At 46.8% G+C, this 27,573-nt stretch overlaps 1 protein-coding gene, 1 long non-coding RNA gene and 7 other non-coding genes across 15 annotated transcripts; 8 read left to right on the top strand and 1 right to left on the bottom strand.

The window, feature by feature from the left end:
- Positions 1-23: 23 nt before the first annotated feature.
- On the top strand, positions 24-97 carry TRNAI-AAU (transfer RNA isoleucine (anticodon AAU)). The gene has a single exon. It is a non-coding gene; the product is annotated as a tRNA-Ile (tRNA).
- Positions 98-542: 445 nt separating this feature from the next.
- On the top strand, positions 543-624 carry TRNAS-AGA (transfer RNA serine (anticodon AGA)). The gene has a single exon. It is a non-coding gene; the product is annotated as a tRNA-Ser (tRNA).
- Positions 625-959: 335 nt separating this feature from the next.
- On the top strand, positions 960-1,033 carry TRNAT-AGU (transfer RNA threonine (anticodon AGU)). Its single transcript has one exon. It is a non-coding gene; the product is annotated as a tRNA-Thr (tRNA).
- A 2,594-nt stretch (positions 1,034-3,627) lies between these two features.
- Positions 3,628-7,013, top strand: LOC147914886 (uncharacterized). Its single transcript, XR_015554628.1, has 3 exons — positions 3,628-3,695; positions 4,096-4,903; positions 5,359-7,013. It is a non-coding gene; the product is annotated as an uncharacterized LOC147914886 (long non-coding RNA).
- Positions 4,494-4,565, top strand: TRNAP-CGG (transfer RNA proline (anticodon CGG)). Its single transcript has one exon. It is a non-coding gene; the product is annotated as a tRNA-Pro (tRNA).
- TRNAD-GUC (transfer RNA aspartic acid (anticodon GUC)) lies at positions 5,189-5,260 on the top strand. Its single transcript has one exon. It is a non-coding gene; the product is annotated as a tRNA-Asp (tRNA).
- On the bottom strand, positions 6,038-6,109 carry TRNAG-UCC (transfer RNA glycine (anticodon UCC)). Its single transcript has one exon. It is a non-coding gene; the product is annotated as a tRNA-Gly (tRNA).
- Positions 6,736-6,807, top strand: TRNAW-CCA (transfer RNA tryptophan (anticodon CCA)). Its single transcript has one exon. It is a non-coding gene; the product is annotated as a tRNA-Trp (tRNA).
- Positions 7,014-15,727: 8,714 nt separating the features above from the next.
- On the top strand, positions 15,728-20,406 carry AURKB (aurora kinase B). 7 transcript variants are annotated; one of them, XM_087440455.1, is made up of 10 exons: positions 15,769-15,792; positions 16,113-16,185; positions 16,809-17,123; positions 17,633-17,735; positions 17,845-17,949; positions 18,127-18,318; positions 18,596-18,734; positions 18,845-18,993; positions 19,573-19,747; positions 19,901-20,406. In XM_087440455.1, the coding sequence occupies exons 3-10, from the start codon at positions 17,111-17,113 to the stop codon at positions 20,072-20,074; spliced, it is 1,050 nt and encodes a 349-aa protein (XP_087296581.1). In that variant the 5' UTR covers positions 15,769-15,792; positions 16,113-16,185; positions 16,809-17,110; the 3' UTR covers positions 20,075-20,406. The 7 variants fall into 7 exon arrangements, with proteins under 7 accessions (XP_004433150.1, XP_087296581.1, XP_087296584.1 ...); XM_087440458.1 differs by having other exon boundaries at positions 15,771-15,792; positions 17,845-17,899; XM_004433093.2 differs by lacking the exon at positions 16,809-17,123 and having other exon boundaries at positions 15,728-15,792; positions 17,845-17,899.
- Positions 20,407-27,573: the final 7,167 nt, after the last annotated feature.

Genomic DNA, 27,573 nt, shown 5'->3' on the forward strand with positions numbered 1-27,573 from the left:
CGAGAAAGACAGGTTACGCAGTTGGCCGGTTAGCTCAGTTGGTTAGAGCGTGGTGCTAATAACGCCAAGGTCGCGGGTTCGATCCCCGTACGGGCCAAGGGGTGTTCCTCTTTTTCTCCTCCCCCGCCCCATACCCGCTGTTACCCGGAAGTTTCTACCAGAAGCCAGTTACCTCCTAATCGCACACTGGACCCACTATTTCTCAAAACCTAAATTGCTAGCGCACTCCAAGTCTTGGGAGGGAGCGCCCTGGGCTGGGGCGGAGGGAACGTTCCTCGGTGGCTGCTGCGTCTTCTCTTGCTTGGGAGCGCGTTGTTGGAGGCGGGTGGAAGAATGGGGAAGATCCGGGACGAGGATCCCAGATAAGGCGGAGCGGGCGTGGGACGGGGCCGCGACGGAAAGGTCGATTCCGACTCTGTCCTTATCTGGTGTTCGCGCTGGCGGATCTCCTACTCCTGGAACAGCAAAATCATAAAATGGATGGTGTTTTCGGAGCAGGAGATCTAAGAAAGGCTTAGGACGAGGAACACATGTACAGATATGTAGTCGTGGCCGAGTGGTTAAGGCGATGGACTAGAAATCCATTGGGGTCTCCCCGCGCAGGTTCGAATCCTGCCGACTACGTCTACGTTTTTCTCTCTTTTTTTTCCCCTTGAACGTGCGAACTACATTTCTCCTGTCCAAGGTCAGACAGATGATCGATCTGGTCCGCGACCCTGAAATCCCCCTGTCTCATGAATCTCAGATTCCAGAGAGTTCTCAACCATGCACTTCTGGCTAGAGTCGAGGTCTTTGATTTATTCCCTTCAACATCGAGGGGAATCTCATGGATGGATATCCGACGCCAAACTGGTTGATTTGTCAAAATTAATTTTAGAAAAATTTCGTAAAGGTGATGTGGCCAGGCTCGGAGTGGTATATTCCTGTAGAACAGGTCTGGAAGAACATTTAGTAAGTGTGGCGCCGTGGCTTAGTTGGTTAAAGCGCCTGTCTAGTAAACAGGAGATCCTGGGTTCGAATCCCAGCGGTGCCTTTATTGGACTCAAAGAAATAACTACGCATCTTCCATTTTGTTGCTGAATCTCTAACCTCGAATGGATCTATCTATTGATTTATATCATAGAACGCAGGGGTTCCAGGTCCGCGCTCGAAGCACCCTGATTTTTTGCTGAGCGGAGCTCCCTGTCCGGTAAGACCGCAGCTCTAAAAGTTTGCCCAGTGACGAGGTCGGGAATCCTGTGCAGGCCTACACCTTCGTTTGCCCAGCTTATGCCACACCCAGCTGGTGCTTGTGGGCTAGCCTCGGCGGCCGCTCCACTGCCCTGGCATCTTCCTCGACCCAGGACATCCCCTAGAACCCGAGTCGGTTTGTTTTGTTTGGTTCCTCATTATATTTCTTTTGGTTTGGGGCCTCAAAATTGTATATGTATATATAATATACTATATTTTAAATAGTTTTTATTAAAAGAATTTAAGGAAGGGGGTGTCTTCTGTGTGCAGTTCCTGTACCAAGCCCTTTACGTATAGTTATCCACATTTGTCTCCACAAGCTGGCAGTCAGGGTTAGGAGTTAGCAGGAGATATGGCTGGCCTGGCGCCATCTGGTTTCCTGCTAGAGAGGCAGTAGGCGCTGGGACCCTGTGGACAGAGTGGGAGCAGAAGAGAGCGCATTCTCCTGGGGTCTCCAGAGAGCCTGGTGTGGAAGGGCAGGGCACATTTCTGGAGCACTAAAGCCAGGCTGGTGAGAGTAGAAGTAAATGCTGTGGAGAAGGAGGCAAGAAGCAGGATAAGTGGGCCACTGGCAGGGCCTAAGTCTCCTTGGAAGATAGGCAGAAAGGTCTAGACACCATCCTTTGGCCAGGAAACTACTCTAAGATGTCCGAGCAAAAGTATTGGCTTGAAGGAATTGCTATCTCGAGGTGACAGGTCAAGTAAGTCATGCAGCACCACCGGGACCAGGTTTGTGCCAAGCACTGGGCTGCACTCTGTGTATAACCAAATGAATAAGGTATAGCACATTTTCTCAAAGAGCTCATAGGAAGGAAGACAAAATCACATCACAATGCCGGTGCTGTGAGAACGTGGAGAAGAGAAGTGGCATCTCAACTGGCCTGAGAGTGGTCAGGGGAGGCTTTCTGGAGGAGGTGAGCTAAAGACCACGTGGAAATTTGCCATATGTTCTGTTAAACAACTACTATGTAACAACCATTGTTCTAGGCCCTGGGAATAAAGCAGGGAACAATAAACACAACAAAAATGTTTTAAAAATTAAATTATAGGGCCGGCCTCGTGGCTTAGCGGTTAAGTGCGCGTGCTCCGCTGCTGGCGGCCCCGGTTCGGATCCTGGGCACGCACCGCTTCTGCAGCCATGCTGAGGCCACGTCCCACATACAGCAACTAGAAGGATGTGCAGCTATGACATATAACTATCTACTGGGGCTTTGGGGGAAAAATAAATAAATAAAACAAAAATTAAAAATTATATAATTGCTAGATAAATGCTACATAGAAGAATAACACAAGGGATCACAGAGTATGTGTGACAGGGGTTGGTTGTAGAAATGTCAAAGGCTTGTACCAGAGAGATGGAGAGGAGGGGATGAATTCAAAACATGTTTAGTATAAAAAAACAATAGGATTCAGTAACTGATAGGATGTGGCGTCTGAAGGGGAAGAAGAAACTCAGGATGATACCAGGGTTCTACTTTAGGGAAGTGCTGGGGGGTGGGGGGTGGGGGCGGAGTTGCTACCATCTCAAATTGACCAAGAATATCTGTTCACTCTTTCCCACCCAATGTCTTTCAAACAACCGTGACTGCCCAGAGTTATACTTTAGAACTCAATCTTTCCATGTAAAGCTTTGATTCCTGTTAAAATATAAAATACTTGTACCAAAGTTTAAACAAGGATCAGTTGTTTACACCTTAGTTCTTGGTTCTAAAAGTGGGGTCCATGAATGGGGCTTTGGGGTATCTGTGAATTCCCTGATATTGTAAGGATTTTTCGAGTAAAAGGAGCCATAGCTTTCATCATGTTCCATAAGGGATATAGGCCTCTACCTCTGTGCAGATTAAGTGCTTGAGACCAGGTTAGAGAGAGGCCCCTAGAGACTTGGGGGAAAGCTGGGGCCCAAGAGAAGGGAGACAGGAAATGGAAAAGGCTAGGGGCAGAGAGATGCCAGAAGATCAGCCCTGAGCGCTTCCTCACCCACCTGAAAGGCTTGGGACACTAACAGGAAAGCATGAGCTGTTCTCTGCTGCTCTCCCCCACTGTCTGGCCAGGGACACCTGGGAAAGAAGAACCGAAGAGCTGAACCCTTCTTTGAAGTCGCCTCACCAAAGTATCTGTGAGTTGGGCGTTACACAACTAGGGTGTGGAACCAGATGGTTCAACCAGAGATGCTACCAGGCAGTCGAGGGCCGTGGCAGATCAGAACCCTGCGAAGACCACCTACTGAGCCTGCAACTGACCCCACCAGGTCCTGCCAGGACCCTTGGCAGCCCCCAAGGTGAGAACGTGGCGAATGTATTAAAAGCACAGAGGCTCACCGAGCAGCCCGGGAGACTCTGAAAGGCCCCAAGGCCGGGTCTGCTGGCCTTGGACTTGACTCATGCCGGCGCTTGCCTCAGAGCCCCTTACCTTTTGGGGGTCTTAGGCGGCAGGTAGGAGAGTCTCCTTCCCGGACATCCTAGGAGGTAACTGGAGAGCGGAAGCTAGACGGGAGGGTAAGGGTAACCTGATCTCACAGGCAGGACGTCCTGGGACCAGAGCTGGTAGGGGTTTTAGGCGTCAGGGGCAGCCCTGGTCGTGTGGCCTGGCGCCTCGCACCACTCACGCAGGTTGGAAAGCCGGTCCCCCTACCCCATGCCGCCAGCCACTCATCTCAGTGACACCTCTGTGGATCTTCTTGGCCCCAGGAGTTATCCCCTTGCCTGGGCACTACCACGCGGTCTGGGGAGACCGTGGGCTATCGAAGAGTCAGTCTGGCCTGGGGTTGGCCCTGCCCGTCACTCCAGGAGGATGGATAGAGGCAGGGACAGAAACGGGCTGGTGTTCACCTAGAGGTTTCAGGAATCATTAATTGTCCCCAACCAGGTAACTCCACCGCTTGTCTTCAAAGCTCTCTGCGCCGGGAGGCTGAGTCCGAGGACGGCAGGCGGAGCCGGGGAGAGTCGAGAACCCAGGTTATGGAATAGCGCCGAGACAGCGGGCATAGGGAGCGGGAACTCGGGCGCTCAAGGCAGTACTAGAGGGCTGCGCGGGGGCGAGGCCGAGACCACTCCCTCTCACTTCCCCGACGTTATTTCCTGGGAGGAGTCGGAGCTGGCGGCCAGCGAGCAGAGAGATTCCCGGACCGCTGCTCCCGAGTATTCGGCATCGGGGCGAGTGGTCCCTAAGCGCGTGCCAGAACCATTCCCCTGTGAGTCGTGGCCCTAGGACCGCAGAAAGCCTGGTACGACCTCTAAAGGCGTCCGCAGTCCCTGTCACACGTCGGCTCGTTGGTCTAGGGGTATGATTCTCGCTTCGGGTGCGAGAGGTCCCGGGTTCAAATCCCGGACGAGCCCTCCTTCGGTTTTCTTTTTTTTGCGCAAACTAGAGTGCCCTAAGGCGCTTGTTACTGGAACGGCGCTGCGGAGGCTGGCCTGGAAAGTGGGAACAGCGAACTGAGCGCTTGAAGGAGGTGTGCAGTCAGCTCTTTTGTTCTGAGTGGATACCCCGACGGCAGGAAGAGGCTCACAGTGCGCAGTCCCTCCTGGTGTGCCAGGAAGAGCGCAGGCACCTCCAGACTTCGGCAAGACATTCACTTTCTACTCCCCTCCTTCCTGCTGGATGCCTCTCCTCGGCCGCCAGAGCCTGGTTTCGGTTTGATTGATGCCAGTCAACCTATAGCAGTGGATGACAGGTAGTGAAATGGGGTGGGACCTATCTAGGGAGCGTTTCGGAGAGCCCAGGGACTTTCAGAACTTAAGTCTCTGCAGCCTTGGAGGCCGTCTGTCTCTCGGTCTCTCCTGCTCGTTTCTACCCTCCTGGGGCCTAACGCTCAGTTAGAGTCTAGAACGTGCATGGGTTTCGAGACAGCATTTCTTAGTGGTCGGAAGGACAGAATCCCCAGGAACATCGCTGGTAGCACGCTGAACTCGGTGAAGGTATCAGATCAAGGGTTTGGAGAACGCTGTGTATAGCTCGGTCCTCGTTAGTATAGTGGTGAGTATCCCCGCCTGTCACGCGGGAGACCGGGGTTCGATTCCCCGACGGGGAGGAGCAAAGCACAGGTTTTTTTTGTTTTGTTTTTTTTCCTTCTTCTCCCCCCTCGCTTCGATCTTTCTGTCTTAAATCCATTTAATCCTACTTATTTAGGAAGTACCCGTCCTGAGCCCTGGAATAGAGATAAAAAGAAGACTGGAAGGAAAAGGAAGAGAGAAGGAGAGGGATAGTTTGTCCTGACTCTGAAACTCACATTCTAAATTTCAAGTTTATGTTTTACTTCAACTAACTGGCATTTTAAATGTGTGGCTAAATTAGCCATTATTCTCTCCATTCAATAGGTTTATTAGCCATTATTCTCGTCGTTCAATATGCTAATTAGACGTGTTCGTTTACGATAATTTGAAAAACACAGACGGGCAAACAGCACAAAACTGACAGCCCGAGTAATCCTGCCGTCAGACTTGACCTCCCGCGCGGTGCTCTCTTCTTGACAGAAATGCGCATTTCCAGTCTCAGCTTGAGGTCGAGCAAGCCACTTTCGCCCGCAGGCACGCGGAGACCGGGGCCCGCGCCCGCACGGCCCATGGTGCAGAGACTGGGTTTCGTTTCCTTTGGCCTCCTCTCTTTGGTGTCTGTGGAGTGGCACCGCAATCCACGTAGAGTCCGCAATCCCGGGCGAAGATTCCAGCGTGCTGTTTTCGACGAGAGGGGCGTGAGGGGTAAATCCAGCCCCGGTCGCTGGCAGCTGGTCCCTCACACAACCCTCGACGGGCGACACTGGGACTAGGCCCAAGGAATGGGGAGGGGAAAAAAGTTTTTAAAACGTAACTGCGTTGGCCGGGAATCGAACCCGGGTCAACTGCTTGGAAGGCAGCTATGCTCACCACTATACCACCAACGCCAGATAGTAAGTCGTCTTCCTGGGATTGTTTAAGACTTAGATACGTCAGCAAAGTCGTGGCCTGGGAGATGTAATTCGGCAGCTGGACCAGAGCGCAGCAAGGGGAGGACTCGAGCGAAACCGAGGTAGAATAGCTGCCATCTGCGGGGCACGCACGTGTGAGCGGCACTCGGTTCCCATCACCGCCAGTGCGCTCCAGTCACCCCACGAGAGACTGTGTGATTATACCAATCTACAAATGAGGAAACCAAGGTCCAGAGAGGTTAAGTAAGGGGTTTTCTGGCACAGCTGGGATTAAATCGTAAGATTTTCTAGGGGGCCAGATCTGCATCGACATGATGGCTTTATCATCCCCAGAAATAAACCCCAAACACATAAAATCGCGTCTCTGTTGAATGACCTCAATGTGTCCCAAGGTTAAAGAACTGGGCCTTAAACAAAGTGCACCTAAGCGCAATTTGTCCAGAAGAGGATGTTTAATTCCTACATGCGCGCGCATCTAGCCCGCTAGCGCCTCTGAGAACCACGTTGACAGAATCTTAGAAGCAGGGCCTGAGAATCAAACTCCTCCCATATTGCTGATGATGTGTCTGTTCACGAGACGGGTCAAACGGTGGGTTCGGCAGGGCCTCGTGGCGCAACGGTAGCGCGTCTGACTCCAGATCAGAAGGTTGCGTGTTCAAATCACGTCGGGGTCAAAGGAGCACTGTTATTTTCGGTATCTGGATAGATTCCCCATAAGATTTTTCAGTGAAGAAAAAAAGAACCTCATTTTACTATATGAGAAAAACATGAACCTGAGTGTTTCTGTGTTTTTTTCTATATGAGTTTTCCCCTAAAATAAAAATTTTAGAACTTTCCTTTTCATCTTACTGTTCCCGTCAAATTAACCAATTAAAATACTAGTACCTTTTATCTCATAGATATTTTAGGTATTCTAACACAGAAATTGTTTCTAAACAGTCCCCGATTCTTGTTTAGAAAATGTATGTGGAGCAATAAGTGTTCTTTATTGGAAAGAATGCATCAATAATGAATAATTTTAAAGTAATAATAGTAATTTATAAACATCCTAAACCACTGTTTTAATTTTTGGCAATTTAACTTCCACTTCTCAGTGGTGTCCATAATTTTGTACTTCATTATTTCCACTTATTCACTGTAATAGAAATATGATTCTATAGTCCTTATAATTATGATTTTAATGACCATCTAAATTCGAGGACAATTTTATAAATTACTAAACTTCTTTTTTCTAAAGTTAGACGTTTTGGTTGTCTGGCTATCTGCACTTTCTTTCTTATTATTTAAAATGTTACCATGAGCATCTTTGTGCATCCTTTTTTCTATGCCTCTGCTGAATTAGGCCTCTGTCATAAATTCCTGAAACTCCAGTTGTGGGTTAAAGGTTCTCCTTAACTGTACCGCTAACTGTACTGCTGTCGAAAAGGATGCGTTAGTTTTTCAAGCAAAAGTGATCGTTCTTTCTTTTTTACTGTCTTTCTTTTTTTTTTAATCAATTACTGTTTCCATTATTGTCTTCTTGTATTCAGAATTTCCGTCCAAATTTTTTTTTAATGCCTTTAATCATCTCTCATGTTCTATCCATGTCAACCTGAAGTAGAACACAAGGGTATTAAATACAAATATTCTCCAGACTTCTCTGCAGTCACTAGAAGCCCGGACCCACGTGCATTTTTGCTGCTTCCGGTACATTGAAAAAAACAAAGAAATCCAGGCCAGTCACCACATAGGCCTTGTCTTTCCCGGTGGGAAATTTCTTCCTTGACATCTCTTTCATTAACTAACTTGGTTAGAGCAACAGGTTTGGGCTGCTGGCGAGAAATTTGGCCATCTCACCACTGCGCACATTGCAGTCACTCGCCGGAGCTGGAATCTGTGCCTCGCCCCCGCCTCCGCTCCTTGGCCCCTGCCTCCCCTTCTGCCAGTGTGGTCGCTGCGTCACGTGTGCCAAGACGGAGGCAGACAATGGGCCAGCCGTTGCTGCAGAAGCTGTGTGTGCTGGAATCGAGAACTGCTGATGATCGAGCAAGGCGTCCGGCGAGCTAAGGCGGAAGGCGTGTGAGTCTGGCTGTCGGCAGTCCTGCACCCCCTCGCTGCCCGCCCAAACCAGAGCACCCTTAAGGTGAAACAAAATGGTAATTTTCTAATTCTGTCTTTCCTTCTACATTTATTAGTCGACATTAGTTCACAAAGAAGATCCTTCTCTCATCCTCTGAGGCCGGGTGATTTGTTAGTTGTAACAATAGCTAACACTGAGGGCTTACTGTGTGCCAGGCACTTACTGTGCTGAGTGCTTTCCCGATCTTACTTCATTTAATCCTGACAGCAACCCTGCAGGGCAGTGTAACTATGCCCATTTTAGAGCTGACACTCAGAAGGACTGAGCATTTTGCCAAGCAACACAGATTGCAAGTGGTGACCGGCAGGGAAACCTGCACACCCAAGCTCAAGGTCTTTCTGCTACATCCTGTGGCTCCGTGTTTCCTAAAAGCACACCTAGTGAGTGACTGGGTAAAGTCAGTGGCCCTCGGAGGGAAGGATGGTTGTCAAGTGTGGTTTATGGTCCAGAAGAGCTCTGGGTGTATTAGGAATTGAATATTCTAGACCAAATCCAGCCCACACACTTGTTTGGTGACTTACTTGACAACATTTACAACTCAGTCAATTTCACATGTAAATCTACATTTCTAGCTGTTCTTTAAAAATCGAAAGATTTGTTCAAACTTAGGCTACACTTTCACCTAGTAAAAATCAACGAGAGCTGAGCGTTGCCTTGAGCATCCAGGCGCGTACTTGCCCTTTACTGCACTCCCCACCACTCCCTGTTATTTTCCCAACACTGAGCTGAGCTCCAACTGCTTTACTGGTACTCAGGCGCTTCGTTCATACACTGCCACAGCACACCTTCCGAAAACCTGGTGTTCAGAAAAGGTCTGGATTTTTGGTAGAGACAGCATGGTAAGTTCCCACCCTGGCCCCTTTCGCTCCAAATACATAGCACTAATAGATAAAATATTAAAAACTGTGAACTAAAAGGCCATAAGCAGTCTTGGAAACAATTCAAAGCCTTGAACAGGGCTGATGGTACAGGTCTGCAGGCCTCAGGTGCTGCAAGTGGGCAGCAGCAGCAGGGGGTTAAGGTCCTATAGGGACATGGGGACTGATTAGGGACAGGAAGCTGGAGCCAGAGCTGCCGTGGTACCCCTGTATCAGAAAGGGAGGTTGTAAAACCTGCCAGCTCCCTGCCTGGAGCTACAGGCCCAAAAAGGCAGGAGGACTCAGTTGTAGCCTCAAGACCAGAAACAGGACCAACTTGCTCTCTCCTCAGTGACTTCATCTGAGATACCCTCAATATCACAGTGGGGCAGGAGCCCCAAAATACCGTTACAAGACTTGATCGTTAACTGGGAGCAAGGAGGCGAGGTAACGGCAGTGGCCAAATTGTAGGTCAGGGAGAAGTGAAGACAAAGACAGAGAGAGAAAGGAAAAAGATCTCCCACCCAAGATGAAGTCACAAACCAAAATCCCAAATCATATGAAGACGGTTCAGGATTAGTGTGCAGTCATTGGGACAGAGACAATAACTGGGACATGGATTCACCCTAGGTGAAAATAAGTTTATGGAGCAGCCTGACAAAGAATTTAAAGTAAGTATGATGAGGATACATAAAAAGATAAATGAAGGAATACTTTCACTTACAAAATTCAAATCATGAAAGAAAAATAGACAAATTAAATAAAGTTATATGGATATATAAATGACCAATTATAAATCTTACACATGAGTGACAGAAGTAATAAAATAAGTCTATTTTATTCTAAACTGGGCACAGTCTGAGAGAAATTTAGCTTTTTCAAAAATAGAGCTCAAGAATTCCCCAAAACACATAACAGAGAGACAAGAGATTTAAAAAACATGAAAAAGCAAGCTAAAAGATGTGGAGGATAGAATTAGAAGCTCTGATGTAACTCTAAGAGGAGTTTCAGAGAAAAGACGATAGAGGAAAATGGTAGAGAAACAGTATGCATAGACTTAATTCTTAAAATTTTATACTGGAGCTTCACCTGTATGTCTTTTATTTCATAAAAAAAATCAGAAGCAAATATGGCAAATCATGTTAAGATTTGAATAATTGAGTAGTAATTACACAAGTGCTTTTAAAGAGTATTCTTGATATTTGAGATATTTCATAATTTTTTGTGGTACAATACACTTATCATAAAATTTACCATTTTAACCATTTTAAAGTGTACAATTCAGGGGTTTTTAGTATATTCACACAGTTGTGCATCAATCACCACTATTTAATTCCAGAACATTTTCACCACTCCATAAAGAAGCAGTTGCTCCCCACTCTCCCCAGTCCTTGGAAACCAGTACATAATCTTTCTCTATGGATTTGCTTATCCTGGATATTTCATATAAATGGAATCATATAATATGTGACCTTTTGTATCTGGCTTCTTTTAGGTGGCACTGTGTTTTCAAGGTTCATCTATGTTGGTTGTAGCATGATCAGTACTTCATTCCTTTTTATAGCTGAATAATATTCCATTGTATGGATTTACCTCATTTTGTTTATTTATTCATCAGTTGATGGACACCACCCATTTCTGTCTGTTCCCCTTCCCTATACAAGAGAATCTATATGGCAATAAAAATGAATGAGGTATATTTGACTGTGTTAATGTGGGAAAATGTCCAAGGTAAATTGACAGATTAAAAATGGGATAACAATGGGTGTATTATTCCATTTGCACAATTTTTTTATTGAGGTATAATTGACATATAACATTATATTAGTTTCAAGTGTACAATATAATGATTCGATATTTGTACATATGGCTGCACAATTTTTAAAGGACAGACATAGACTAATATATCCATAGGAAAGTTCTGGAAGGGTATATGAGAAAATGTTAGCAGGAGTTACCTCTGATTAACTCCTCTGGTTGGGACTGAGGACTTTCAATTTCCTCTTTACAATCACTCTGCATTTTTTGTTCGTTTGTTTGTTTGCATGAATCATTTTGATAACAAAATAACCATACATACACATACACACACAGAGAAGGACTCTGAAATGACACACAAGAATCTGATGACAGTGTTTGCTTCCGGGGATGGGAGTGGAGGACGAGGCAATTAGAGTTGGTAGAGAGACTTACTTTGAACTAACCTGTGTAAATTTTATCATGTTCATGTATATTTAAAAATCAATACATCAACAACATGGGTAAATCTCACAAACATAATGTTGAATGAGAGAAGTCAGACAGAAGAATATATACTGTATGAAGGTCTTTTGTATAAAGGTCAAAACAGGCAAAGCTAGTATATGGGTTAGAAGTCAGGATAGTGGTTACTCTTGGGAAAGATAGTAACTGGTAAAGGAGGATGAGGGGGCTCCTGAAGTGCCGGAAACATTCTGCTTCTTGATCTGGGTGTTGGTTACACAGGGTTGTTCGGTTTAGGAAAATTCATCCAGCTATACATTTTATGTATGTATACTTCAATAAAAAGTTTTAAAAAATGCCTCAAAGGCATAGTGTACAGGCTTGTTGTCTGGTCACCTGGCAAGGGGCACTGTCCTTGCTGATCCAATCTCTGAGGACACATAAATGGACCTGGGCAGGGCCTCAGGCTTCAGCCATTGTGGCAGGGACGCATTTGGTCCAGGCTTGTGGTTTGTACCAACGACCAACACTTGGGACCTAATAGCCAGGAGCAAACCCCAGCAATGATGTTTGACCTGGGGAGGCTCTGGGAAGTCTGGATGGAGGGCACCCTTGTCTTGCCACGCCTACTTAATTCAGCAGCATTGCCTCAGGTTTACCTTAATGAGGACAACTTAGTGGGAAGACGTGGAGGTATTAGCCAGGCTTCCCCAGCAAGCCCCTTCCAGACCCTTCTGAGTCTACTCCTCATCCCTGGAAGGGGCTTATTGGCTGATGATGAAAATTCATGTCTTGAAATTTCTTCTTGAGTTGTCCCATTATCAGAAATAAAAGAGGCTGACATCTGTGCCTCACAAACATTATAGTATCCCAGACATCCTGCCTGACCTTCGGAACACGAAACATTCTGACCTTTCCCAGTCCCAGGAAAATTCAGCCCTGGCAGGAGAAAGTGACAATCCCCCCTCACTGATACCTCTCATTGTTACTTGGCCAGTAGCCAGAATCCACATCTAACATGAACTGGGAAGCAAAAAGCAAAGCAAGAGGAAAAAAGAAAAGAATTACACTCAGAGGAAATTGCTAATTTACATCATTATAAACCCGGGGAATATCCGCAGGAGAGTGGGTTTTGAGTGTGCCTGACCAAGGAGAGCAAAGCATAATTTGGGGCAGGGCTGCATTTATTGCTATGGATGTAGACTGGTAGTATTCAAAGTGTGGTCCACAGACTGGTGCCGCTTCATGGACTGTCTCTTTCAAGTCCAAGATGAGTTTAGAATTTGAGAGTAAGCATTTAAAAACTCCTCCAGCATTTGTCAGAGTACTTTTATATAGGTTGATTATACCAAAAAATGTGGGATTGTAATTTTTATATTTTTTAGATTTCGTTTTTCAAGGAATTCATTTTTAGTGTATTTTATAACATTATTGATCTGTGATAGATTGAAAATAATCAAGACTGGTCCTTCCCCACAGATTGTTTGAGAAGCACTGGGGTAAATAACAGAGGTTTTGTTCACTGACTTGAACAGGCAGCTGATAGTTGCCTAGCTGATAGAACAGATAGTTTTTGTTTGGTTTGGTTTTTTATGAGTAATGCAAATCCTGATTTTATGCTGGCCCATCAAATATTCCTGAAAGGCCAAATATCTTCTAACATAATGTGCAAGCAAGAATTTAAAGACTCCAGGGGACAGAGATACTGTATTGGATCAATCAGGTATATCCCACCCATGTACTATTTCACCTTATAGGTTCCAGAAAAGTCTCCCTTCACTAGGGCTTGAGGAATAAAGTATACTGCAAGGGATAGAATTTTTATAAAGCTCTTCATTGGCTAGTCCCTCTATGCCAAGTATGTAGATAAAGGTGCCGCAGTCGAAATGGGCTCCCTGATCTTGGGAAGTGGGGTTAAGCTGACCCTAAGGGAAAACAGTGTACCTCCAGAAGTAAAATGATTTTTCACCAATGGCAGCAGGGTGGCCATGATCATCAAATCTCTGAAGATACCTCATCATGCACAGATATCTGACTTTTTAAATTAATCATGGGGTCCCCAGAATGAAATTATAAGCAATTGCAGCACACATGTATTCCTACCACCACACTCCCTTGCTGCTTTAACCATAGTGGCTAGAAGAGATACTCACTTTACCAGCCTCACTCACTTTACCAGCCTCCTTTGCAGCAGTCATGTGACACAATTCTGGCCAATGATAAATCTATTGGGTACTTGTAGAAAGGTTTCTGCTTTTCCTGATAAAAGAGACAGAGACAGTTGGCAGCCATCTTGCATTCATAAGGGAAATGTCAAGAGAATCAGAGAGAGGCCAATGCAGATCTCTAACATTGTTCCCTAACCAACTACCAACTTTCTGATTTCTTGTTATGGAAAAGAAAATAGATCCCTATTGTTTATGCCGTTGTTAACTGAGTTTTCTTTTACTTGCAGCCAAAAGCATTATGAACTGATCTAGAAACCCATAAGGACTTATTTGATTTACATTTGGTTGAATCATATGAAATTGGTATCTTTTGTAGGTCAAAATGATTGACTATCAGCAATTTCACATCATTCAACCTAAATAACTAAGAACACTCTAGGTCTGTAGATGTGTGTCAGTTAGTATTGTGAAAATTAATAAAGGGAAACCTCATTTAAAGTGGAGTCTGGAAGCCAGAAGGGGGAGTTCTCATGCAGTACCATTCAAGGTCAATTACAAGTACAGGCAAGAATCTCAATTACAGACCCCAACAGAAAGAAGTCTAACAGAAAAAATCATCAATCACAGACCTCTACCCAAAGAAATAAACATTTCATCCCAAACGGAAATCGACTATGGAGCAAGTCAGCCAATGAGAAACCATCATCACTCTGAACTTTTGCTTTTCTCTAATGAACTTGCATTCAAAACAACCCCTCCTAATTTCCTCCTTTTTCCTTATAAAATAATGTTCCTCTTCTTTGATTGTTGGCCTTGCCTATGGCTTTTGCTATAGCTTGCTTGTCCCAACTTGCAATACTTTGCTGTTCCTGAAAAAAACCATTTTGCTGGTAAAATAACTGGCTGTTTTATCTTTTAGTTTAGCAGTATGCTTTTGACAGCAAATAACAGAACTCTTAATGCATTAGGGAAGGAAACCTATTGGCTCATGTAAGGAAAGTGCTGAAATAGGCATCCAGAGGCTCCACAATGTCCTCAAAGTCTCGGGTTCTTCCCAGGCCTCTCTTCTTCCCTCTGCAATGTGAGCTTCATTCTCAGGCTGCTCCCTTCAGGAGCACCACCAGCAACAATGAGGGCTGCATGCTTCCTTGCCCACTTCCAGCAGGAGAAAAGGAGTTTCTGCTCAGCATTCTGGACAAGAATCCTAAAATTCCCACTAACTGGCCCACTTAATTCACATGCTTATCCCCGAACCAGTGACCATGATCCTGGCATAAAAGGTGCTGACTGTTGTAAATCAGACAGGGTCCACTCCTGGACCTGGGATGGGGTCAGCTTCCCTCTGAGACCCAAAACTTTAGGTGCTTTCAGGAAGTAGGAATCGCTGGGAGAATGGACGCTGGGTAGATAACCACAGTGTCCACCACAATAGGTCTCCCATCAAGTTAGGGATTTGGGGCCGGTAGCAACAGAAACCGACAACACAGAACAGGCAGACAGGTGGTTGCCCTAAAGCAAAGTTAGGGTGTTATTATTCAAAGTAATAGGAAGGATACTGGACAGGCAATACTTGCAAATATCCACTAGTCATTTCATAGAACGTCTCAAAATGTATTTATTTAACCCAATAATAAAATTTGGGCTCAGAAAGAGCAGAGAAGAAGGGAGCGTGGCAGGAAGGAGAAAAGTGACAGTCGGTCCAAACGCTGCAGCCTTGGTCAGGGGACCTGCAGAGAAAGGACCGCTGACGGAAAATTCCTACTAGGAAAGTGAGTGAAAGACTTTACAGAACAAAATATTAATGACACAAGAATAAACATACCTTCAAACAAACAATGTAACAGAATACAGAGTCCAGAAATAGATCCAACTATCTACGACGACAATATATCAAGGGTAGCATTTAAATTCCGCTGGGAATGATGTCGTTTGTTTAACAAATGGTGCTGGCATAACTGGCTCTCCATCTGGCAGAAAACAAAGTTAGACCCTAGATCATACATACACAAGGATAGATTCCAGATATATTAAAATTCAAAAAATTTTTTAAAAGATATGAGAATATTTGATCGTGGGATAAGGGAAACTTTTCTAATCCGGAACATGAGCTGGCTGCGGCTCGCATTTCGCCTCTTCCATTGGGGCCCCGCGGGCTACGTCATGGGACATCCAGCCAATGAGGATTGGACATGGGCGGCCCGCTTAGCCAATGGGACCAGGGCGGGAGATTTGAAAGGAACTCGGCAGGGGCGCGGCTGGGCAGGGTGAGTCGTTTGCCAGCGGCCAGGAGAGTGGCTGTGCCACGGGCTCCAGGTGAGCTGCCCTCCTTTCGCAGGCCTTGCGCCGGGAGACGGCAGGTGATCAGGCAGGTCGGGGGTCCGTTGGGCGGGCCCGCGCGCACTCCGCCGGCTGCTGGGCGCTCAAGGGTGGAGAGAGGGTCCTGGAAGGGGCTGGGCCGGTAGCAGGGAGGGGGCGGCCAGGCGAGCGCCCGGGTGCGCCCTGATGTGGCCAGCGTGTAGACTTGCTCCCTTTCACCAGCCCCAGGCAAGCGCTTCCGACTAGATGGGTCCGACCCCTCCCTCTCTCTCTCCCTTTTTTCTGCTTCTCACGGTTCTGTTCCTTTCTCTGCCCAGCTCTCCTCCCCGCTTCCCTCTAAGGATGGCCCAGAAGGAGAACGCCTACCCCTGGCCCTACGGCAGGCAGACGGTAAGGGCATGCCCACTTCCGCTCCCCCCAAACCGGCATGGCGAGTTCCTACTTCCAGATTCGAGGTCCTGCAGAGGGCGATCCTCCAAGCACTTTCTTCTCGGTTATGCTCCAAAGTATGGGCCCCAAAAGTTTGCTGGCCGAACCCAGTCTGGGCAATTGCAGCCACATCCTGTCAGGTGCTGCCAACTCGAATCTGACCAGCCTGTGAGGACCCCTGCAGGGCTGAGCCTACTTGTCATATACAAATGATATCTGGGAGAAAGCAGGCAGGGTCTGGCCTTCAGGCCATGATTCCCAACCTTTGTCCTGAAAAAAATAGGCTAGGCAGGAAATAGAAATAGACTCGTGAAGGATTGAGATAAACTTATAAGTTTAAAAGGTTCAAGACAAGTCTAAATAATTTGGAATTTATTTTAATGACTGGTGTGAGGTAAGGATCTAAATTGATTTATTTTCCAGTTGTCCCAACACCTTTCATTGAAGAGTCTACCCTCTGATTTGAAATGCTACCTTTTTTATATATATTAAATTCCCACATATATGTGGGTCTGTTTCTGGACTCTATTTTGTTCAACTTGCTTATTTGTAAATTCTGTTCTAATATCACTCTTTGGGAACAGGTTTGAAGGGGCACTGAGGCTTTCTTCCCCTCTTGGCTAAAGAAGAAAGAAGGGGCCCTGCACAGGCTTTGCTCCCTGTTGGTGGGGCTTAGATCTCCCGTAGCGTCCATCTGTCGCTGTGTCCACCAGCTCCCTCCCTTGTGGAGCACTGAGTGAGGCTATCAAGAGTGGAGGCTGAATGAGAAACCATTGTCACTTCTACCTCGGTCACTCCCAAAAGGAAGTTATGTATATTACTCAGAAGTTGAATGTGAGAAGTGGTCCAAGGCCATCACAGTAGCCTTCAGCGTCCCTAAAGCCTGATGTTGCAAAGGGGTAAATACTGATATTTGCTGCAACATTCAAGGCCTCAAGGACCCTGTGTAAGCCTTAATAGACTGAGCTTTTTAGGGGCTATGAGAATGCCTCTGTGCTTTAGCACCTTGAATTGTGGGTGTTCATTACCCCAGCCCTCTGCAGCCCCCAGGGGTGGGGGCTGGGTGAATGAGTGGTGTTGCAGACAGGACTACAGAGGTTGGACAGCTTCATGCCTGAGAATGTGGTGTGGGCCAGGGCCAAAGAGGTGAAATGTTCAGTGTGGCGTTAAGTCCTTTGCTCCTTATCTTGGGCCAACTTACGTTGTTTATTAAGAACCCATTTTAATATGGGGCTCTGAGCAGAGTCTTGGGGCTGAGTAGCAAAATTGTTGTCTCAGTGTTCCTCTTTGAGGTGGGGATGGGTGGGTGGGTGGCTCTATAGAAAGCACTGAAATGCTGCTTGCAGCACATTCCAACCCGGCCGCTGAGACAAAGACACCCTCAGAGCTCCCTCCTGCTCCTTCTCAGGCTCAGTCTGGCCTGAACACCCTGCCCCAGAGAGTCCTCCGGAAGGAGCCTGTCACCCCATCTGCACTTGTCCTCATGAGCCGCTCCAATGCCCAGCCCACAGGTAACTGTGACAGCGGGGAGGGGATTGACTTGAGGGGACTAGAGTCTACGGGGAGGGTGCAGGGATGAAAATGTCAAGGGAGGGCCTCAACTTAACTGTTCTTTCCAAGCTGCCCTTGGCCAGAAGGTGGTGGAGAACAGCAGTGGGACGCCCAACTTGTTAATGTAAGTGCCCAAGCCTTGGGGCGGCAAGAGAAGAGGGAGACGGTGAACAGGTAGGAGATGAGGGAGGCAGAAGCTAAGGGCAGGAGGTGTGGGGGCGGGGGCAAGAAAGCCTGATCCATTCTCAACTCCCTTCAAAGAGAAATGGAGCTGAAGGGCAGGGGGAAAGCAAAAACCTCAGGCAACCCACAAACCAGTGCTCAGCTGCCTTCCCCCCACTCTCTAATCAGGCGGTCCTTCACGATTGATGACTTTGAGATTGGGCGTCCTCTGGGCAAAGGCAAGTTTGGAAATGTGTACTTGGCTCGGGAGAAGAAGAGCCATTTCATCGTGGCACTCAAGGTCCTCTTCAAGTCTCAGATAGAGAAGGAGGGCGTGGAACACCAGCTGCGCAGGGAGATTGAAATCCAGGCCCATCTGCAGTACGGGCCAACGCCCTCTGAGCCCAAGCCCCCTGCTCCCTCCCCCCAGCTCCTCTTTCAACCCCACCACATCTAGACTTTTCTCTATAGCTGTGGCCATTTAGCACCATTGAGCTCTCAATCCAGAGAGCTGTCTCCACGTCCCCCTTGCCAGGGCCAGCCCTCGTGTCCCCGGCCTGGCCCACGTCTGACCCCAGTTTGCCCCATATGAGACCTGTCATCTTTCCCATTTCCTTATGCCAGGATGCAGCCTCAGTCCTCCTGTCTCTTCTCCCAGGCATCCCAACATCTTGCGTCTCTACAATTATTTCTATGACCGGCGAAGGATCTACTTGATTCTGGAGTATGCCCCCCGGGGGGAGCTCTACAAGGAGCTGCAGAAGAGCCGCACTTTTGATGAGCAGCGAACAGCCACGGTCGGGGCGGGTGGGCACCTGGAGCGCCGGCAGGGGGCCTGAGGCTAGGGGTACGCTGCTTGCAGCTAGAGGTCCATCCTTGTCTAATCGCCTGTCATTGGCCCTCCCAGATCATGGAGGAGCTGGCAGATGCTCTGATCTACTGCCACGGGAAGAAGGTGATTCACAGAGACATAAAGCCAGAGAATCTGCTCTTGGGGCTCCAGGGAGAGCTGAAGATTGCGGACTTTGGCTGGTCGGTGCACGCGCCCTCCCTGAGGTACGGTGGGACAGGAGGCCAGCCATGGGTATGAGGCTGGGACATTCAAAATAAAACCACTCCACATGTTGTTACCCAGAGACATTTGGGTCTGGCGTCATGTAAACATAGACACAGCAATATCTTTACAAAATAAGAGACCCAGTTTTGTTGCCCAGATTTCTTAATCAATATATTTGGGACCCCCTTGCCATATCACTGAGAACACTCGCACATCATCTTTAATGGCTTCATAGTATTGCATAGTAGAGATGTGACCTGATTTATTTAAGCAGGGCATGCTTGATGGACATCCGAGATGTCCCCAATTTTTCCTTTAGTTCTAAGGTGAACAGTGCCCTCGTATCTGATTATTTGGAGAGCCATTTCTCAGAGTGGAAACGCTGAGGCAGCATGTAAGCCCTCCTCTGGGGCTTTGGTTTATAGCCTCACCCCACTCCTACCTGAAAGGCCTTGTCAGAGCCTGGCTGGAACACTCCCCTGCTGCATCCTGGGGTCTCTTGGCTCCCTGTCGGGCAGCAGGGAAAGGAGAGGCCGTCTACCTCTGGGGTCCCTGCCTACTCACCCCACCCCACCCAGGAGGAAGACTATGTGTGGCACCCTGGACTACCTGCCCCCAGAGATGATTGAGGGGCGCACACACAATGAAAAGGTGGATCTGTGGTGCATCGGAGTCCTCTGCTACGAGCTGCTGGTGGGAAACCCGCCCTTTGAGAGTGCTTCACACAACGAGACTTATCGGCGCATCGTCAAGGTGCGAGGGCTGGCCTGGGTGCCTGGCTGGGGCTTTGCGCTGGCTGCAGAGGCCGGGGGCTACGTAACTCTCCAAATGGCATGGGCAGTCAAGGAAAAAGCAACCAGGATGCATGTAATGGGGCCCTTCCTTCTCCTCTCTCTACTTCTGTAGGTGGACCTGAAGTTCCCCGCTTCTGTGCCCGCAGGAGCCCAGGACCTCATCTCCAAGCTGCTCAAGCACAACCCCTCAGAACGGCTGCCCCTGGCCCAGGTCTCAGCCCACCCTTGGGTCCGGGCCCACTCCCGGAGGGTGCTGCCTCCCTCTGCCCCTCAGTCTGTCCCCTGAACTGTCCCTGTCATTTACTCGTTTGTGTCTGTGTTTGTGTGTCTGTATGTGTAATTGGAAGCAGGGGTCCGTGGCCTGTTCCCTTATCTGTCTTCAACCTCCTTTTTATTTAATAAAAGCGGAAGCTTTTTATACTGACAAGTGTAGATTAGATGTTTACAGGTAGAGACTGCTGTGGAGGAAGCTGTCCCCTCTGGGGAGCGGGCTGGGGAGTTGCCCAGGCTGGGTGCCAGGATGGACGTTGCATTGCTGTCTCTGGAGCACCCCGCCCTCAGCTTGGATACCCACCCCGTCACTTCCCAGCCTCCGCCTCCCCACTGTCTCGTCTTTCCCCTGCTCTGACTCCCAGGGCCTGGGGGTGCTGGGGACCTCACTCCACTCTGCTACACCTGAACACCAGCCATCTCGCCCACCTTCTCGTACTCCTCGCTCTCAACTGTCTGACCTCTAGTCTTTCTCCTGGCTCCGTCCTGTCAACCTAGGAGCCATTGAACATTGCTGTACCTAGAAATTGTCTGTTTTTGCTTGTTTGACTGCTCTGGTCAGGATCTAGTACAGAAGTGAATAGAAGCAGTACTGACGGTGTCTCGTTCCTGACTTCAGGTTTCACTGTTAAGTATGATGCTTGCTATAGGTTTACCCCCATTTTACAGATAAGGAAACTGAGACACAGAGGGGTTACATAATCTGCCATAAGTCACACAACTAATAAATGAGGGAGCCCAATTTTAAACTCAAAGTCCATAGTCTTTAATACCATTCTAGAATGGTATAATGATGCCTTTCCACAGCACACACAGTTATTTTATATATCACAGAATTGGAACAAGAATTACAGTTTTTACTGTTTCTGTGTATAGTCTAAAAAAAGTCCTTTATCAGGTTAAAGAAGGCCTGCTCTCTTCCTAGTTTGCTAAGGGTGGTTTTTTGTGTCATTAATATGTGTTGACTTTCATCAAATGCTTTTTCTGTATCTATTATTTGCTGTTTTAATCAATGTGGTGAAGTACATCAATAAATTTTCTTATTTTTATTTTATCTCAGTTATTATTGCTGTATTCGATTCATAGAGATCCAGGAACAAATTACTACACACTTGCTGGTTTAAAACAACAGAAATTTACTTTACAACAGTTCTGAAGGTTCACAGTGAAGGTGTCTGCGGTGCCACACTCCCTTCGAGAGCTCTAGGGCAAAATCCTTCCTTGCCTCTTCCAGCTTCAGGTGGCTTCAGGCATTTCTTGGCTTCTCACTGCATAACTCCAATTTCTGCTTCTGTCTCCACGTGGCCTTCCCTTCTCTCTCTCTCTCTCTCTCTCTCTGTGTCTTATAAGAACACTAGTCATTTGATTTAGGGCCTGCCCAGATAATCCAGGGTGATCTTATCGCAAGATCCTTAATTACATCTGTAAAGACCCTTTTCCAAAAAACTTCACATTCATAAGTTCCAGAAGGTAGGACACAGACATATCTTTTGGGGCTACCATGCAACCCACTACACATGCCCAGAGATTAAAACAATTGAACAATGTTATAAGGCTTTTTTTTTTTTTTAAAGCTGTCTGCTGATTTCTCTCTCCCCAGAGACATCCAGTTCCAAATCTTTTTGCTGTTTTGTTTTCCTTTTAGTATTTACCATCAATTTCCAAATCACATGTTTCTGTCGCTACTTCATAAGTCTTGTGTTTTAGGCATTACCTATTGTTTTCCTATTTCTATTTCCTATTGCTATAAAATTTAAGGATGTCACCCACTGCCACCATACACATGTACATTTTCTGTCCCAGCATCTTTCTGATGTAGTTACATCATAATTCTGGTTAGATTTATTTGACAATAGTTATTAAGTGCCTTTGACATTCCAGGCACTGTTCTAGAGGCTGGGAGTACAGCAGTGAATAAAAGAAAAAATCCTCTGTGCTCATGGACCTTGCAAATCTAGAGGATCAATGTCCAGTGTTTGTATTATGACCATGAAACACTCATAAGCTGACTCATGTAGCATTCTATTATTTTCCTTTCTTGTACAACTTTTGACTGTCCCTGAAGTCAATAGTCTTGTGTCATTTGTCCAGTCCCCAACCTATAGATCACTAATCCCTCTCCAAATTCTCCCCCAGCCTGAGCACTTAACAGCGATCAACATCCATCAAAGTGTTATTGTTACTGAACACAAACACAGGGTCGTTTACCTGTCACACAGTAGGGCCGATAACTGAAACATCAGGTTTGTGGCAAGGAAAGAGGTTTACCATCAAAAGGCAGCCAGATGAGGAGATGGGAGTTAGAACTCAGACACAGTTCCAAGGGAAAAAGGTAGGGGTTTTTATCTGGGGTTTTCAGTAGAGGAGGGAGAGCATGTGCTGGGGTTTTAGGTAGGGGAGGGGGAGCACGTGGCCTTGCTGGTTGGCGCCTTCCCACCAGCCTGCGTTTGACCTTGAAGACTGAATTTCTTTTTCCTTGACTGTCCGGACTTTTCTGGTTCGTTTTTATCTTCAGCCTGCGTTCGGCCTCGTGAGGCTGAATCTTGACGTCTGTCTGGACCTTGACTTCCTGGGAAAGACAGCTCACTCATATACTGAGGGACAGAAAGACCTGGTTAGTTTTGAACAACAGCTGATTATGTTGAATGCGCACAGCTGCAGCTAGCAAAGCTTATCTTAAAGTTTTTGCTCTAGGGAAGATTTTTTAACTCCTTAGTTCTCGGTTTCATTACATCATTGAGTCACACAGGCCTGAGATGGGGTATATTTTGTTATTATTCTGGTCTCAATACTCTAATTACCATTATGATTTCTTCTCTGATCCAGGAGTATTTCAAAGGTGTTTTAAAAATTCTGAACACACCGGCTGTCCCCTACATGTGCTCTGCCCGCATTTCTTTACCCTCACTGCCAAGCCTCTTAGGCAAATGCCCCGTGCTTAGGACCCCTAATCCTCATGCCCCAGGACCTGCTTCCTCAGGGCTTGAGTTTGAGCCCTGTCTTGTCTCTGTAAAAATATTTTTTTAAATTTACACAAATTAAATGAGTTAATTCACTTATAAATAATATGAATAAGCTGAAATTCCACTTTTCCAATTATGCTAATACCAGATACTAATATCAGTTTGGTAACATAGCTCTCTAGTCCTCTTTCTTTGTATTTACATACATACCTATATACTTCTAGAAAACGGCATTTTTTTTAGCATGTGGGCATTCCTTATTATAAATAGTATTACACTGTATGTGTTTTCTGTCACTTCCTTTCTGCACTAGATGCCTTAGAAGCCTCTCTATGACAGTTTGCAGAGATGTGCTTTGTTTTTCAAAACTCCTGCACTATAATCCTTACTATGGATATTCCTAGGTTTTTTTAAAGCCATTCTGTTGAGGGACATGTAGACTATTTTCAGTGTGTGGTACTGGGGCCATGTCTTTTGCATGCCTCCTTGTGCTCCCGTGTGAGGGCTTCTCCGGGGAAGAGCTAGAGAAGGACACGGCAATGCTGGGTCATAGGGTACACCCAGGAGACCTTCCATAGAATTTGCCCAATTGCTCTCCCAAGTGGTGGGACAGCTCGTGCTCCCACCAGCAATGATGGAGGGCACCCATTCTCCCACACCCTTAATGCTGACTAACGCTCTTACTAAGTCTCCCCGTGTGTTGGCTTTTCCAATCCCCAAGTCACCAAAGCTCCCCACAGCCCCCTCCCTCACGACCTCCCCTAGCAGTTGTCTGAGAGACAGCAGAATCAGACGGGGCTCTTTCATAATCCAACCACCAACTCTCCCAAGCTGCTCTCTTCACTTCACGTGTCAGCTGCCTCTCCACTCCCCCCTCCAGTGGAACAAGTGCCCTGGTCCCATCAGAGGCAGGCCCTCCAGGGCTGCTCTGGACCCTGTCCTCTTGCTAGTCAACAACTTCACTCCAGCAATTGTTCCTTTTCAATCATTAACACGTTCCTTTTTTGCTGGACAATTCTCATCACTATACAAGCAACTAGTAGCTTGCTCCCACATCTTGTGACTCCCAGTTTGCTCTCAGCAAAATTTTTCAAGTGCATTTTCTACACTCACCGTCTACACTGCCTTCCTCGCCTCTCTGTGCCATGACCTTTGTCAGTGACCTGTGCTTGACCCCTTAGAGACTTTTTTAAGAGGCATCCTGGCCTGTCTCCCTCCTCCAATCCCGCCCCTCAGCAGCTGAAACTGCTCCAGCCAAATCCAATGGGCCCTTCTCTGACCCCATTTCACAGCCACATTCAACAGGGGTGAACTTTCTCTTCTAGAAATATCCCCCTCCCCGCCTTCCACCTCCGGAAACGCACTATCTCTGTTTTCCTCCTGGCTTAGCTAAGTCCCTTGAGCTAGGCCCTCTCTGAAGCCTGATGGGGGACCTGGCAGGGCTCCACGCTAAGTTCTCTTTTCTTCTCCATCTACACTCTTTAATCTCACTCCATCCCATGGCTTTAATTTTTATTTATTTATTTTTTTTCCCCCAAAGCCCCAGTAGATAGTTGTATGTCATAGCTGCACATCCTTCTAGTTGCTGTATGTGGAACGTGGCCTCAGCATGGCTGGAGAAGCAGTGCGTTGGTGCGTGCCCGGGATCCGGGCCCCGGCCGCCAGCAGCAGAGCCCGCGCACTTAACCGCTAAGCCACGGGGCCCGCCCCATCCCATGGCTTTAAACATGACTCCCACGTCAATATCCTCACCTCAACCTCCTCACCAAGCCCCGAACGCATATATCCTTGGCTTCTCCACTTCATGTGTCTAATCGGCTTCTCAAAGTTAAGATGCCTATAACAGTGCTCTCGATTCACCACCCCTCCCCCCCACACACACACACAAAACCATGTTTCCCCCATCTCAGTCAATAGCACCATCATTCACCCAGTTGCTGAGGCCAAAAATCTAGGAATCATCCCTGGTTTCTCTTCCTTTTCTTCTCCCTCAACCCTGCCCTTCCTACTGCCAGTCAAATCCACTGAGTCCCAGCCCCACCTTCCTTCCACACAAACTCCATCACTCTCACACTAGTTCAAGCCACCATCCTTTCTGGCTTGGACGATGGCAACAAGCCTCCTGACTGTTCTCCCTACGTCTATTCTTGGCCCCTACAGTCCATTCTCCACACAGCGGAAGTTAGAACAGGTCATTCCCCTGTTCAAAACCCTCCTTCGGTTTTTCAGTGTACATTACTTGGAATAAAATCCAAATTCCTTACCATGGCAGGGTCCTCTGTCAGTTTTCAACTCTGGCTACACAGCCAAATCACCTGGAGGGCTTTAAAAGAAAATAGATCTCTCAGACCTCGCCCTAAGAAATTCAGACTTAATTGGCCTGGGTTGAGACCCAGGCATTCATATGTTTTAAAACTCCCTAGGGGACTCTGAGCTAAAAATCCCTGCTGAGGAGATCCTGTTCCTTCCTACCTCTCCAAGCTCATCTCCAACTTCTCTTCCTCTTCCATCGTTAAAGCACTGGCATCCTTGCTGTCCTTTGAACACGCCAAATTTTTTCCACCTCAGGGCCTTTGCACTTGCTCTTCCCTCTATCCAGTATGCCACTCCCAGCCTATTTTGAGTAATGGGAAGAATCAGTGATCTGTGCCATGACCATTGTCATTGACTTGTGCTTGACCCCTCAGAGACTTTTCTAAGAGGCATCATCTCACTCATGAAAATTCCAAGTATCCAGAGGAAGAGCCACCCCCCTAATGTAATGTAAAAATATGACATAATTCTACTTCCCACATAAACCCTACATTCCACCCCACAGCCCATTCGACAAACATCCTGCTCCACAGACCCCACAAAGAATACAAGAGACTGTGCCTGTCCTAGTTGACATTCTTCTGAGTAAAGATATCAAAGTGCTGAGTCCAACTGACTGGGACATTTGTTCACTTTGAGTACTTGATGATCACCTTACTTCCCACTGAATGGATGATGACAGAAAAGAGGAGAAATGAAAAGCCACCTCTCTTCTTCCCGGGGGATCTCATCATGTCCTCCTGAAAGGTTGGCTGATACTGCTCTTTCGAAAGCCTGTCTGCATCGCCATGGAGTGGTGTGGGCACTGACAAGACGGGAGTGATCTGTCCCGTCCCACATCGCAGCCTTGGCGGGTGGGGGCTCTGAGGAGGAACAAGCTTTCACTTCCCGTTGGCGTGCCTAAGTTCTAGTTCCTTTTCCACGTGATTTAGCCAAGTGACTTTGACCAAGCTGTTTAATTTTTTTGAGCCTTTAAGATAGAAATAACAATCCTTCCTTACGTACAACATGGTCTGTTCTCAAGTGTAGTAATGTACATGGATATAAATAGCATTTAAAAATATAGTCTTATTCTAGAAAGGATTTAAAGTAGTTTACAAGATATGTAAAATAGAAAATAACATAAAAGTGGGAATACATTCCCCAAAGAACATATGTAGATGGAAATAAACACAGGAAAGATGTTCAATATCATTAGTTATTAAGGAATGCAAATTAAAACCACAATGAGATATTACCACACACTTATTAGAATGTCTACAAAAAGTAAGACAGACAGGACCTAAAGGGTTTGACAGTAGATTTTCCAAAGGAACGGATTCTAAGAAGACAAATTCCCACACGTCGGCTGTACCTCAAGCAAGTAGCTTTCGAAGTCTAGAATAGGTTAAAAGGAGAGATGGTGGGGCAGTCCTTTGGAGAAAGCCACATTCTCCTAGCACCCCTATATCCATTGAGCTTTGCAGTGTTGCACACCCTCTCTGGTCTTGTCAGTGGCGTGATTCTTTTTTAATAGAAGTGTTATATTTTGTGCCCCTCACTGATTATGTGAATGAACGAGTATAATAGTTGGAAGAGTTGTATTAGTTTTACAGACTGTCTCCTAATGGTGTGGCTTGAAGCAAAACTGGGTGGTCATGATTGATTTGACTGACTGACCTACTGACCTCTAATACCCCAGTGCAACTAGTTCAATCTTCCTGAGATAACTGGATGTGTGGCAGCCATTTTGTGCCCATGAGGAGAGCTGAGGTGAAGACAAATCTGCAGACTGAGGTTGACAGAACATAAAGATGGAAGGAGCCTGGGTCCTTGATGATTCTGCTGAGCTGATGAATTAACCAACCCTGGAGTCCTTAGCCATTTTTCTAATATATGTGTCTTTTGCTCATTTACTTGTAAGGTCAAGGGATATTAACAATTTTTCAAATACTACGCCAGTATTTATTTTCCTTTCTACGATTGTCTTTTACCATAGTTTAGGGTGGTTTTGTATGTTGAAATTTTCAGTTTTACATTGTCAAGTCCATCATCTTTTTCATTTGTGATATCTGACTTTTGCTCTTACTTTAAAAAACCTAGGGTTGGCCTGGTGGTGCAAGTGGTTAAGTGCACACACTCTGCTGCAGCAGCCTGGGGCTCCCCGGTTTGGATCCCGGGTGTGCACCGACGCACTGCTTGTTAAGTCTTGCTGTGGTGGCATCCCATATAAAGTAGAGGAAGATGGGTGTGGATGTTA

Source organism: Ceratotherium simum, chromosome 16, assembly GCF_057802395.1.
Source record: "Ceratotherium simum simum isolate JZ-2026a chromosome 16, ASM5780239v1, whole genome shotgun sequence".
In the NCBI taxonomy this organism is placed as follows: domain Eukaryota; kingdom Metazoa; phylum Chordata; class Mammalia; order Perissodactyla; family Rhinocerotidae; genus Ceratotherium; species Ceratotherium simum.